The sequence below is a fragment of the Megalops cyprinoides genome, chromosome 10 (genome assembly GCF_013368585.1).
Source record: "Megalops cyprinoides isolate fMegCyp1 chromosome 10, fMegCyp1.pri, whole genome shotgun sequence".
Taxonomy (NCBI): domain Eukaryota; kingdom Metazoa; phylum Chordata; class Actinopteri; order Elopiformes; family Megalopidae; genus Megalops; species Megalops cyprinoides.
The window spans coordinates 32,839,810-32,853,658 of NC_050592.1; the positions used below are offsets into that span (position 1 = coordinate 32,839,810).

The window sequence follows — 13,849 nt, forward strand, 5'->3', positions numbered from 1 at the left end:
GCATGTGATATATGATATGCCAAATGAGCATCATTTAATCTGCTTTGATAGCCAAGATTAAATGATGTCTATAGCATAGAGGAGCAAAGCAATCACTCTTGACACCACATTCAGAATGTTAGGATCTACACTGTATTACTCATTTATCTAATCACCCAAAATCATGTCAAATTTGATCAAGAATTCATGTCAAGAATTACACCAAATCCTCCATGGGAATTGTCCTAGAGGGGAGCATCACCACCATATCAAGGCGGATCACACCAAATTGTCTGAGGGAACTGGCAAAGCGTCACCACCATATCAAGGCGGATCACACCAAATTGTCTACGGGAACTATCTTTGAACAAAGGCTTATCAACATATGAATGCTTGTAGTCCACTGTCTCTGCCTGTCTGTCTAAACACAATCAATAACTGTTGTGGTGTGGCCTAATCACACCCAGGTATTTCTGTGAGTGCTCATCTGAGTCCAGGCAGTCTTAATTCGGGCGCTGTTTGCATGTGTAACTTTGGCTCCTGGGGAATAAATCTCCTCTCTCCAAGACCGGTCTCATCTCATTCATCTGACTGTAGAACCTAACAAGATGAAGGTGGCATCATTTTTATCATCTCAAGCAATATCAACACAATACTCCACCCACAAAGCTAACATTAAATAATGCTTTGTGTCTTGCCATGTGAAAGACAAGAGCTACATGCCAGTGGACATAAATGGTAGAGAGGAAACCTTGTTTTTCCTAAGGCTGGATAAAGCTGCTATTGATCAAATAAGGTAGAAGTGAAGTACTAATGTCAAAAATGTGTACATTTTGTTCTGGAAGTTCCCAATGCCAATATAGAGTGAGGGTTTATATCATTGCTGCAAGGTGATGTAGGCCTATTCCAAGCTTCCTTCAGGGTGATACTTCATATTCTGTGCAAATGGTTTTTTCTTTTTCTTCCACCAACAACTGCATCTCGTCCAATGGAACCTGGAAACATGGGAATTGGAACATACGATTCCAATGGATGTACTGCTGCTTAAGCAACACATGAGACAATAGAACTGAAAATGTTTCAAGCAAAAAATGAGTATATTAAAATCAGTACCAGACCACTTTTCAAACTAGCTAGCTAGTTTTTAGTACGTGACCAGGAGATGGTCACAAGCTAACATTAAATAATGCTTTGTGTCTTGCCATGTGAAAGACAAGAGCTACATGCCAGTGGACATAAATGGTAGAGAGGAAACCTTGTTTTTCCTAAGGCTGGATAAAGCCTCATAGTCACTAGATCACAGAATCCAAAACGCATTGCGACCATACACCTAAAATAAATAGCAATTAATACAGGTAATACATGTAGCAGGTGTTAAGAGGTGTATGTATTAGTATTAGTACATATTCAAATTATTTTTTGAATAAAATGCAAAAATTAAAGGCCAGCGTATAATAATAAATAATAATATATAAGGAATAAATAAATAATTCCATGCACTCACATGTTCAGGGCAGAAAAACTGCCAGCCCTGCAATGGTAGCTGTTTTTGAATAGACACAGTGCAGAGACATCTCCCTGATTCTACGGCTGCCAGCTATCACTGAACCATTCTGAGAGCAGGAAGTTGCAACCTGAGTACCATTTCAGCTTCTCTATGAACATTAGCAGAAGATCTACAGCACAGGAACAGCCTTCAGCGTTCAGTGTTATGAAGGAAAGCAAATGAGAACTATTCCAGAAAGCAGTCAAAGCAATTTTGCAGAGCTTGTATCTGGTTCAAATGCAAACACCAGTATATGGTCTGCCTTTTATTTGAAATTACACTTACAGTTGGGCTAAGTGTCTGTATAACCTACAATCTTCACATATATAGAAATTCAAAAAAATAAACAAATGGCACATACCTTTTGAAGGTTTGGTTTTCCATCTTTGGAGGTTCAGTGACATGCAAACTGACTGACAAACTGTCATCCACTTGGATGTATTCAAAAGTAACAGATAGGCAAACCATAGCATGTAATGAAAATTTCCATTCCATTCAAGATTAGGAAAACATGACAATTTCCCCAAAAAAAACAAACTTTAACTTGCACTTCAGAAAATGTGCATTACATCATGGTAGATTAACACGCCATTCAATCTGACATGGGCCATCTGCGCCTAAGTGAATACCTTACCTTAATACTGCTCCCCCTAGTGGAAAATACTGTGCAATAGCAGCCAGTTAACCACGTGTTAAATGTTGTAACCTCAAGACAAAACAGCAGAATAGCAGAATGTATTGCCTTTATTTTATTAACCGAGTCAACAGATATTTATAGTTTCAATATCATATTTAACAAAAATCACAATGTTGAACATGCTTCTGAAATAGTCTACCAAAATCAATATAAATATACACTCACACAAATACACACTCAGTACCAAAACACTGATTAACAAAATGGTACCAAAGCAATAAATAGAACAAACAGCGGTGGATGTTAGACATCGTACAATTTTGCAAACCATCTCTCTGACTGACTCCTTTTCCTTATAAATACACATCTCTCCCTATGGTTTCAGGAAAACAGTTCAGTACCATTACAAGCATGGGACAACAGTTCATTTTTGCTGAAATGAGCGCACTGCCATTGCATGGCAAGGCAGTATTAATTAGATTCCTGTGAGAGACCAGTGAATTGTTTTCAGCTGTGTGCAACACGTGTAGCTTCTCCTAGCCTGTGTTGTGAAACGTATCGGGTTGTTTTCACAGACAAACGAACAGTGGGTGTAACAGAAACATCCCAACTTTGCATGTTCCGCGAGAGGACAAAGCTGCAGGCTCTATCGCTGCATTCCAGTCTCTTTTCAAACATACTTTCACTTGAGGTATCAAACGCACCAGATGTGCGATTTGTTGGGAGCCAAACGGCATGGTTCCTCTCTATGGTTCAGTATGGTCAACAATGGGGTGGAAGTGGGGAGGCATTTCTTTCACCATGGAGTGTGCTTGTACCGTTAGTGTAGGATGACCGCTTTTGTACCGAAATGAAACTCCTGTCCAATCAGCACCTTCAGTCAAACAAAAGACAAGAGAAAGAGGGTGATAGGGCGGGGTTATTTTTGCCGCTGAGCTGGGCCATGGCGGTTAACACAGCAGCAGCGCCTCGTCATCGCTGGTCTCCGATTTAGCCGTGGCCTCCAGGCAGGCGTCGGGGATCTGCGCTGTGTGGACCATGCCGCAGTGTTCGCAGGGCCCATCTCGGCTGGGCAGCCGGGGCAGGCGGGCCTGGGCCGGGAGGGCAGGTGCTGGCCCGGGGGCCCGGTCGGAGGCGGGATCCAGCAGGGGCCGCGAGTGCTCGTTGGGGTCGCCGTCCGGGGCGCCGTCGGAGACCGGGATGAGCAGCTCCACGTCGTCCTCGTCCTCCCTCTCCCCGCCAGCCGGGTCCAGGTGCCGGAGGGGACTCTGGTTCTGACTGCCGCCGCCAGACCGGCCCAGAGAGAGGCGGACCCAGCGCAGACCGCGGGTGACCTGGCTTAGGGCGCTGGACAGCGGGCTCCTCCCGGGCCCGGCACGCTGGGGCTCGGCTGACCTGCTCTCCCCGCCGCCCTCTACTGTGCAGTCCTGACTCAGCAGCTGCGAGGAGCTCACCGACACAATGGCCTCCACAGCCGACGCAGGGGGCGTCTTTTGGGGCAGCGCTGTAACGCCCCCCCCCACCGCCCCCGGGACATCCCGCCGGTCACCCTCCACATCAGTGTCGTCCGAGTCAAGGGGCAGCAGGCCCCTGCGGGCCCCGGACCGATCCACCTCACCGACCACGCTGGCGGCTCCCACACCCTCCTCCGTGTCAGCTGACACCAGCGCCAGCGACCCTGTGCACCGCGAGCGGGTGAAGTTGAATAGCCGTCTCCAGATGGTGCCGCGCCTCCCTGAGCTCGGCAGTCTGATTGAGGTAAATCCCAGCTGGGAGCGGACAGCGAGTCTCAGGTTCTCTAAAACAGACGCCTGAAACAGACAGAGAATTTTCGTTCCAGTCAATTCATTAAAAAGGCTAGAGAGCTCTGATCCAAATTCTGTAATGCTGTTTGGGTGACCAGTCACATCAGATAATTTAGCTTGAAGTGCAATTCCATTAATATCCGTTGCCCTGGTTTACTGACCTGGCTGGCTGAACACACAGGAAAGTCATCCACTGGAGGGATCAGGCCCTGTGCGATCAGCTGACCATATGAGGGCGGAGCCTCCCTCCTCAGGAGCTCTGCCTCCACTCTGGACATCTGGGTTTCAAAGGACCTGAGGATACACACCCGGAAATCACAAAATATAATCAGTGATGAAGTCACTATTAATTATACAAACATTGAGTCTTACGGACCTGAAACAGGTTTCTGATGCCTAGAAAAGAAAGTGAAACACACAACAGCTTACAGTGGGGTAATAGAGGCTCATTTAACCATAAACATGAACACTTCATAGTGTCTTATAGACCTCTAGACCACATTCACAACGTTTTGGTAAATTGAGAATGACATGTGCATCATCACATCCAAAAGACAGCGCTAAAGGTCTGATGCAGGACGCAGGAGTGTGTTACCCACGGCCTGGGAGGAGGGGCTGGGTGCGGGGGCGGGGCGCGGGGGACGGGCCGTACCTGCGCTCGAACATGCGCAGCGAGTAGAGCTTGCAGGTGCAGCCGAGGGCGATGACCAGCAGCAGGCCGCAGATGAGGCTGCCGATGACGGCAGCGGTGATGACGCGCGTGGGCACCACCACGGGGCAGCTCTCCTCGTCGCTGCCGTCGCCGCAGTCGTCCTGCGCGTCGCACACCCAGCTCTCGAACACGCAGCGGTTGTTGCGGCAGTGGAAGTTGCCCGGCTGGCACGCGAAGCAGTTCTTCTCGTCGGAGCCGTTGGGGCAGCGGTTCTGGTAGTTGCAGCGGTCGGAGCGCGGGTAGCAGGCGCCGTTGCGCGAGCAGGGGAACTCGTCCTCCTGGCAGGCCGAGCAGTTGGCTTCGTCGCGCCCGTTGGGGCAGTGCCAGTAGCCGTCGCAGCGCTGGGCTTTGGTGTAGCAGCCCCAGTTCCCGCCGCACGGGATCTCCCAGGGCAGGCAGAAGCCGTCCACCTGGTAGGTGGCGTTGAAGCCGCGCGCCGCGTTCACCTTGTCGGCGTGGAAGTGCACGCGGAGCTGCCCAGAGGTGGACGCCACAGCGACGGGGGCGCGCGAGTCGAAGGCTGTCAGCACGCGGAGCAGGCGGCGCGGGTTCTCCTCCAGCCCGTCGTACACCTTGACGTAGTCGCCGTAGCCCGTCCCGTCCAGCTTGAAGTCGGTGAAACGCAGGATGACCTTGCGGTGGTCGCCCGTGTCGATCAGCCAGGTGCAGTTGCTCCCGGGGGGGTAGAAGTCCGGGTAGTTGGGCGAGCTGAAGGTGCCGTAGAAGGTGCGCAGCCACTCGCCGCAGGCGGGCACATCGCAGTCGATCTCGTCGCCCAGGTCCTGGCAGTCGATGCTGCCGTCGCACTTGAGCGACTCCGGGAGGCAGGTGTAGACGCGAGTGTAGCGGGACAGGCAGGGGAACTGGTTGTAGGCGCAGGGCTGGAAGGAGAAGGAGGCGGACGGACCCGACTGGGCGCAGGGCTCCTCGTCGGAGTTGTCACCGCACTCATCCATGCCATTGCACTTCCAGGTGTCCGGGATGCACTTCCCATTGGCACAGTGGAATTCATCCGAGTCGCAACTGATCTCCTCCGTCTTTCCTGGAACCGAGAGTATGCCTCGGGATTATGGCCCGTTCATGACTCTACCCAATGGTTAAGGACAAGCACAGCAAGCCAATAATTATTCTTAAAATTACACATACAGCATAAACCACAAGTCAGCACAATGTGGCTATTTACTTTTATTGCTATTTGTGAAATCTTTGAACGGACTGAAGCTGCTCTGAGTATTCTTGAAGCGAAATGAGTCTGGAGCTTTTATTTAACTAAAGGAAATATTTCATTTTAATGATAACTCATACTGTCATTGTCCTTTGGGCACAAAATACATATCCAGTTGGCTGTTTAATGCAGTTTTGTTGTAAAAATGAAGTGGGCTGACTTGTATAAAATGCATATAAAATGTGGCAGGACATTGTGGAGAAACAATATTCCCTTGCAAAGAAACATATCCTCATTTGTTATGACTGTATGTTTGTTGTGACTGTAAAACAGGAATTAAACTCCAGCAGGAAATTTGTTTAACTGCTCATTTATGTGCTGAGAAAAGTATGGGTGTGAGCTGCCAGGCTGATGGATCTCCAGCATTCACATCAGCGGGTCCCCTGGAAAACAGACGGTGAAAGAGTCCCATACTGTGCGTGACAGCAGAGAATAAACCGCAGATGTTACAGCACATTTTGTAATTTCCCTCATCGTGCTGGAGTGTGATTTTAGGGAGTGGGGGGGTCACTTTGCTCAGGAGCAGAGCAGGGGAAGCAGTCCTGTCCCCGTCACTGCGGGTTGTCCTGCTGAATCCACAGCCGCGGATGTGGATGCCCGTAAGGAGATGCAAATGGCCGGGGCCTACCTGTTATATAAGACAGCCGGAAGCCCTTGGCCGTCAGGCTGTCGTCAGCGTGGAACTTGATCCAGACGTGGTCCTGGGAGGAGATGTAGGGGGCGGGGACAGAGGAGCCGCACGCCCGGTAGCCATCGGCGTTCTTGTATGTGCCTATCGAGATCCAGTCTGAGCCGCATCTGTGAGAGCTCTGGATCTCAAAGTCCTGAAAGCTGATGCCAGAGATACACAACCTCATCACAAAACCATCCTGTAAGCAAAGGCCGACGGTTCACTATGGGCATGTACCCCTTCCCCTGCATTTCAAGGCCTGTAGTAGTAATTACATTTTTCTTTCTTTTTGCTATGCAATCTATGCCTCTGTAATAAGTAAATCAATGTAAGAAAAGCTGCTTTCAGAAATAAATACTTTCCTTTAAGAATTCCAGATCAAAGCAGCATCTCCATTTTCGCTGCGGTCGCATTGTTTCATTTCTAAATTATGGCCTGCCGCAAAAGTACGCTGTGTGCAAAACAGTTATTTTGGCACCGGTAACCACGGCAGCCGTGTATGAATTAAAGAGAATGCTACTGGCTAGGCAACTGTCACAGCGATACTGTCAAGATAACAGAACGGAGTATGTGCGAATTATGTCCTGAGACAACCCTGAGTGCTTCCATCTCAAGTGTGAAAGACAGAGGGATGGTCTACATTCTGTCTGAGACTTTTGCAGAAAAAAAGAAATGTGGAAGTTTCTGAGGATGCTCAACAAATCAAATGCTATCAAATGCTTTTGAAAGGTTAGTGTTAGTGTGTTAGCAGATCTTCCATTTTGGGGGATAGTTAATGTGAAACAAATGTTTGGAATCATTTGAAAGCCTCATAATTTGAATTTATTAATCTGCACCCCCCACACAGTAAAGTATGCCATATTATATTTTATATTTTATAACAATAAGAAAATATTTAAACATATAAAACTTAAACCTAAAGGAATTAAGCTAAGCTTGAAATTCTGTGTGTGTGTGAGTGTGTGTGTGTGTGTGTGTGTGTGTGTGTGTGTGTGTGTGTGTGTGGTTGGGTCTACAGCAAACCTTACCGACAGAAGGGAAAAGGACAGGGGAGCATACCTAATCGTAATGATTTCCCCAGGGTTGGCTCGGATGTTCCAGCTGCAGTTTATCCTGGAGGGGTACTCGAACGGCCACCCAGGGCTGGTGATGACTCCACTCGAAGCCCTGATCTGTTCTGCCACGCCTCCACAGGCTGCACGCATGCACGCAGGCACAGACACAAACACACAGATGCAGAGAACTTCAAACACAGAACCACTGACACAGAAGTCAAACGGGCCACCACTACAGGAGACCACAAGGGCACCAGGTCATAACACACTGCCAGTTCAATTAAACAGACACTGTTTCTTGTATGTGCAGCTCAGAGATCATCCAATACAGTCATCAAACCTTAACCACTTCTCTAACTGTCCGTGAGGTGGAGACAGTGTGTGAGTTTTGACGCAGCCGTTAAGCTAGCAATGCAAACACCCACCATCCACTCCCCACATTTCAAAATAAGTACACATCCTGAAGCACGGATGAGAAGCTGTTCAAACTTGAGATAAGACAGGCTGGGAGAAAACCCACACTGCCTTGCTGTACAAACATGACTAGGATCCTGGGAAAGCCAAACAAGGGCCTACGAAGTCTGTTACCGCGCCCGGACGCCATGTTGCTCCGGGTGCAAATGCACCACAAACCAAACACGTTACGGCTGTTTATGTAATAACTGTCAGGGGCTGAATGTTTGCCGCGCCACACCATGCGTGAAATTTAACAGCGGGCAACGCGGATGCTGTCAACTTACCGTCTGAAATCCCTGAAACGTATATGTTCTCATTGTGAGCGCAGCCCACGTTTCCTGAAATGAAGAGAAAATTAAAACTTGAGTTAATAACTTTGCATAATGGAATGGCTGAGTTTGTGTCTAGAGGGAACCTGGCTGACTTTTGTGTCAGTAAGAAAAAGATGCAGTATGAATACCTTTCAGTCACAATCGTAAGCTGTAGTGGACTGGGTCTGTATATGAATTTAACTGTTACGCATTTGCTACAGTTACAGAGTGCTAACAAAATGCTACAGAGTGGCAACAAAATGTAAACATGAAGGCAAAATCATATTGGAAAAATGAGGACGTTATTGAGTTGGGGAAAGAGAGTATAACTGTTCCATCTGCAATGACCTACCAGGAAAAACAGTGGCAGCTTGATTAGTGGAAATACTAACAACTGGCTGAGTTGAAACAATAAGTGATCTTGCTTGATGTTGCACATTTAGGACAGATCTTACAAAACACCTAGCCATAAGGCAGACAGCTCATTGTCATAACAGTGGCAACAAAGCTCACGTAGTATGTTATTTATGACTCCAACAGTTCTTCGGAGGGACATCATCAGCAGCGTGTAGCATAAGGAGGTAGGCGTTTACCACAACATTAATTATGTTGGGCAACAGTGTGATGAAATAGTAAGAATAGTAGATTTATGGTCAAAAGGCCACGGATTGCTTATGCATTAGGCACTAATGCCCTAGTACTATCTAAGTATGTTCCCCGTGGTTGAACTAGCATAAAATTATTATTATAAGTTGAGGGTTTCTGAAACTACTTTTCATTTACAGGTATCCTGAAGAGATGTAAAAAAAAAGAAATATATTCTGTATGGGGAGTTTCCCTGCATTTGCCACTATGCAAAAAGGAAAGCAAAAGTATAGGCAAATGTGTACCGCTAGATCAGATTCTTTGGAAATCCCAGGTATTGCCACAGTTTACTTGTGGTTACAAGTGAAAGAAGGCACAGGATCCAAATGCTGAGTCAAGAATTGTTTTCTGTATTACATCTACCCTGGGGATTTTCAATCCTCTCTTCTCAGAATAAGGGAAATTCTATAGACATTTAGGCCCCGTTTAAAAATGCGTCTTGGGAAATCGGATCACAAGTGGACAGCTGAGACACATCGCCGTTTACACCTGTGTCTAATGTGCATCTCTAAGGGGTCTGCATTTTAAAATCAAGTGTAAACGGGGCCTTAGTGCTTCCATGTGGTACATTATTCTTCACATTTATCAAAATAAAGAACAGACCAATTTTATGAAGACTTTTTTTTATTACAACTCATTTGACCCCCGTCCCCCCACCCCCGACTCTTCTGGCTTTTGGCACCCAGACCGTGTTTTGAGTCAGCAACATTTTGTCACTATTATGTAAAACTTTAGCAAGTTCCTATGCAGGGCTATCAAATGTCAGGAGGGTCCCATAAAGGGAGTGACATGTTGAGTGCTATGTCAAAGCACTTTGTTCATCAGACTTCAATCCCTGGCTATATAATTTTCCCATTTCTAAACAGGTAACTGATCCATTGTCATAGCAAGAGACACACACAGTTTTATTTCATTTTTCAAGCACTGTTGGAGCCATCTTTAATCAGGGAAAATGGTATCTGAGTAAATTAGAGCTCTTGAGCTAATTTATAACTGTTACCACAGAAACTGTATGCAAGGTTATTCTACAATACATGTTATACTAAATTTGTTACATGAAGCATGTGAAATTGTACTGTGAGCAATAGGTATGGTGACTCAAAGATTTGTATGACATAACTATATGTATAACTTGGTATAACCATACACATTCACATTACATGATGGTAAAGAGAACAACACTGCAGTTAGCTGTTGACAGAACAGTTGTCAAATTCACACATCTGTCATCTCATACCATCTAACAAATGGAACTGAAACACTATGCAGTCCGTTTCTAAGAATGACTAGTAAGGAGCCAATGCCAAAGATGCAAAACAATGGGACAGAACAGTTCCAAAACGGTTTAAATATTTCACTGTATTGAGTAATCTGGTCATTCTGGTTTTAGTGCCTGTATGGGAATAGCCTTAATTGCAAGAAAAAGGAAGCCACTTTCTGCCACTAAAATGCTGTCTTTTTGAGACATACAATATTCTTTTTAAGACCAATACAAGAGGTACAACTGAGGTATAGGTCATTCCAAAACCTACACCGTCCATGTCCCTAAAAGACAAAGCATCATAAAATGAAGGAGGCTGAAAATGAATGTGAACCAGCAAGGCGCCTCTGATTCCAGAGACCTGTCACACCAAACAGGTTTGAGATCAAAGCATTTAATGCACTGCACCCTGTAGCCTATGCATTGCCAATTATCACAGAGACATTCAAAAATAATTTGAGTCAAACGACTATCATAGGTTTGAAAGAATTTTGTAAAGGACATCTTCACAGTGCTGAGACATTTTAGCCTATACAATGCCAGCAATTTGCAGTCACACCATAATACTACACATAAGCTATACAAGTCTGAGGAATGATCTCAAGAATAAGAAATACGAACAAGAATTACTTTTTCTGTTTACATTCTTAAGTATTAAAATCTTTTAAGAATCAAATTGTCCTAGATGGATGCGATTCTTATGAGCAGTGAACTGTATTGCATCATACAAGTTTCACCCCAGTTGCCACGAGGACAAAAAATTGCATGGCAACAAAACTGAAATATACAGAACTGGAATTCAAAAATAACCGGAGCTGAAAACAGCCTTCAAGTAAAGAACAAAATAAAGGGCTCTCCATCCACTGCATAAAAACAGTTGCACAATACCAAGTTAACCTTTGTGTGAATGTCAAAAATCAGATGATCCAGCACAATAAAACTAAAAAGGCCAACATTTTGGTTGTTTTGCAGACACTTACCCAGAGGGACATACACAGGTTACAAATCTTACATGAATGCAGCTGGATATTTACTGATGCGACTCTGGTTAAGTACTTTTCCCAGGGGTACAACAGTAACCTGAGTGGGGAATCAACCTGGCAACCTTTTGGGTTTTCAAGTCTTTCTCCTCACCACGACACCACACTGCTGGCCAACACAATTAGAGTTGTGGTAAATGCCTACATTTTCACACTACAAACTGCTGATGATATGCCTCCAGAGAACTGTAGGAGTCATAGGTGGCATATGTTTGTTTTATTGCCACAATTATTACAACAAGCTTTCTATTTTCTGTCAAGCTGGCTTTGTAAGATTTGGCCAAATGGTGGAACATCAAACAAAGTCACCTATTGTTTCAACTCAGCCAGTTGTTAGTATTTCCACTAATCAAGCTGCCACTGTTTTTCCTGGTAGGTCTTTGCAGATGGAACAATTATACCATCCCTCCCCAGCTCAATAACCTCCTCATTCGGTCTAATATATTTCAGCCTTGGTGTTTACATCTTGTTATCATTGTGTCTTCTGATGCTACCAAAATACCAACCTTCAGATTTCCACCAACAACTACAGCAAATGCATAACAGCTATTATCATAGCTAAATCTGTGCTAAAATTTAAATGTTTATTCCAGGCTTTAGGCAACAATTGCTATTCAGCCCTGAAATATTTATGAAATGAAATATTCTAGACATATTTGAATTTCTAGCAGTACCCTGACAATAAAAATATGAACTTTCTTAAGGAGTAGTTTAAAAGAAGGAGTTGGATTGAATTTTCCCACAAAATATCCCTTAATGTATTGGCGTTTATTAGTTAAAGTAAAACTACTCACTTCCCTAATTGTACAGTTTCAGGTTACTGTTCTCTTTGAAGCAATTCTCTACTTTAGATAAACACACAACACAACACTGCTAAAACTGCACACGGTTTTAAAAAGGCATGCATTTAACAAAGCATATTCTAAAATGGCTGTTATGACGTATAGTACTGCTTTGTGGATGCGTGCATGTTTTAATTACTATGTAGTGTCTGGTACAGAGTTGGTAAGTTATACTCATGACGGCACAGTTGGATGTATCCAATGAGAGATATGACCCGTTATTCGGTGCAGAACTCGTCGGCCAGACCCAGTAATAATAATAATAATAATAATAATAGTAATAGTAATAATAATACCTACCATCGGTTATGCATTACTAGATCCCCAAGTCATATCGTGTAAAAATGTATAGCTGCTGTATAAGATAATCTTAAAAAATCTAGTGTTACAATATATATAAAAACGTGACCGATATTGTACCCCAGTCATTTGACGTGTTAAACTTCACCATTTACAGTTAAAGGCATAATAATCATAACAAATGATGCGAAGCCTCATGGCTAGCTATATTCACATGAACCTGCGTTCAGACAGACTACACACAAGAGACAAACAGATCGCAGTACAAAGCTGTAAATGCTGTCAACGTTAAGTACACTTATCTTGCAAGTGATTTAAAGGCCTGAAACAGACAAATACGTGCCCCACCAATTTCATCATGGGACCAAATGTGGGCTACGACACCTGTTCCTCCAACATGTAACCAAGTTCATCCTGTTCTCTTTTGGCAGCCAACACTTCATTTAGATAATGCTCTCTGCGTAATAGCAATTCAGAAAAACCGACACGATAAGTAACTCAGACAAGTAAAATGTCAAATATAGCCTACTTACCGATGAAACAGCAGCTGACAATCAAATGCAGATACCTCCATAAAACGATTCTAGTTTGCGAGCCCACACAGTAGGCCATAGCAACAGATTATGAGGAGGAGAGGCGTATGGTACCTAACGTAATACCTGAGTGGGTGTATAGTTAGACTTTCAATATAGTTAAAGAAAACGTTATATCTTATCAAAAGAATTTCGGAGCTGCGTTATGTTCAGCTGACAAGACCAACAAATTACCTCCGTTTGTCATAACTATTGACCAACCTTAATTCTAACAATAATTATGAATAACTGGGTTTACGAATCACATTTCAAAATAATTTAAAACATATAATCTAAGGTTACACATATGAAAACAGATGAAATGAGGATAACTGGCTAATCTAAACTAAAGAAAACCTACAATGATGTCGATGTTTATACCAATAACTATCAACAGATGCAAGCTATTCATCCACTCTATACTGAACACAACACACGGTCAACTTAATTATGGCTAGGCTAGTTGCAAGCTATAGGTCTTTATCAACCCTCTCTAGCTAGTTAAGTAGCTAGCTAAGGCTATCTTAATGTAACCAATAGGAAACGAATCCGTGTACATGATACAACACTGCGGTTTCTCATTCATTGTAGCGCTTGAAAACACAAAGACATAGTCTTCGTATTCCGCTCCCTTTGTTATGTTCAAACGGGTTTAGTTACAGTCAACGTTTTATGCCGACTGATGCAAAGCGAGCAGATTCTTTCCTAAATAAATGAATTCACCAAAACCCGTAGTTTACTAACTAGGCCTTTTCATAAAGTGCAACAAAATTAACTTTGTCCATTTCCCCCT

At 44.3% G+C, this 13,849-nt stretch overlaps 1 protein-coding gene across 1 annotated transcript; it reads right to left on the reverse strand.

The window, feature by feature from the left end:
• Positions 1–2,461: 2,461 nt before the first annotated feature.
• On the reverse strand, positions 2,462–13,397 carry LOC118784608 (low-density lipoprotein receptor-related protein 12-like). Its single transcript, XM_036538930.1, has 7 exons — positions 13,018–13,397; positions 8,370–8,423; positions 7,634–7,769; positions 6,533–6,735; positions 4,620–5,721; positions 4,129–4,261; positions 2,462–3,973 (listed from the first exon to the last, which is right to left on the reverse strand). The coding sequence occupies exons 1-7, from the start codon at positions 13,094–13,096 to the stop codon at positions 3,113–3,115; spliced, it is 2,568 nt and encodes an 855-aa protein (XP_036394823.1). The 5' UTR covers positions 13,097–13,397; the 3' UTR covers positions 2,462–3,112.
• Positions 13,398–13,849: the final 452 nt, after the last annotated feature.

What these genes read in the sequence shown, in the direction of transcription:
- LOC118784608 (XM_036538930.1), bottom strand. Translation starts at nt 13,096, where the DNA reads ATGGCCTACTGTGTGGGCTCGCAAACTAGAATCGTTTTATGGAGGTAT. An exon ending in TGTCAGCTGCTGTTTCATCG is followed by an intron (nt 8,424 to 13,017) that starts GTAAGTAGGCTA and finishes TCTTCATTTCAG; the next exon opens with GAAACGTGGGCTGCGCTCAC. An exon ending in CGTTTCAGGGATTTCAGACG is followed by an intron (nt 7,770 to 8,369) that starts GTAAGTTGACAG and finishes GCATGCGTGCAG; the next exon opens with CCTGTGGAGGCGTGGCAGAA.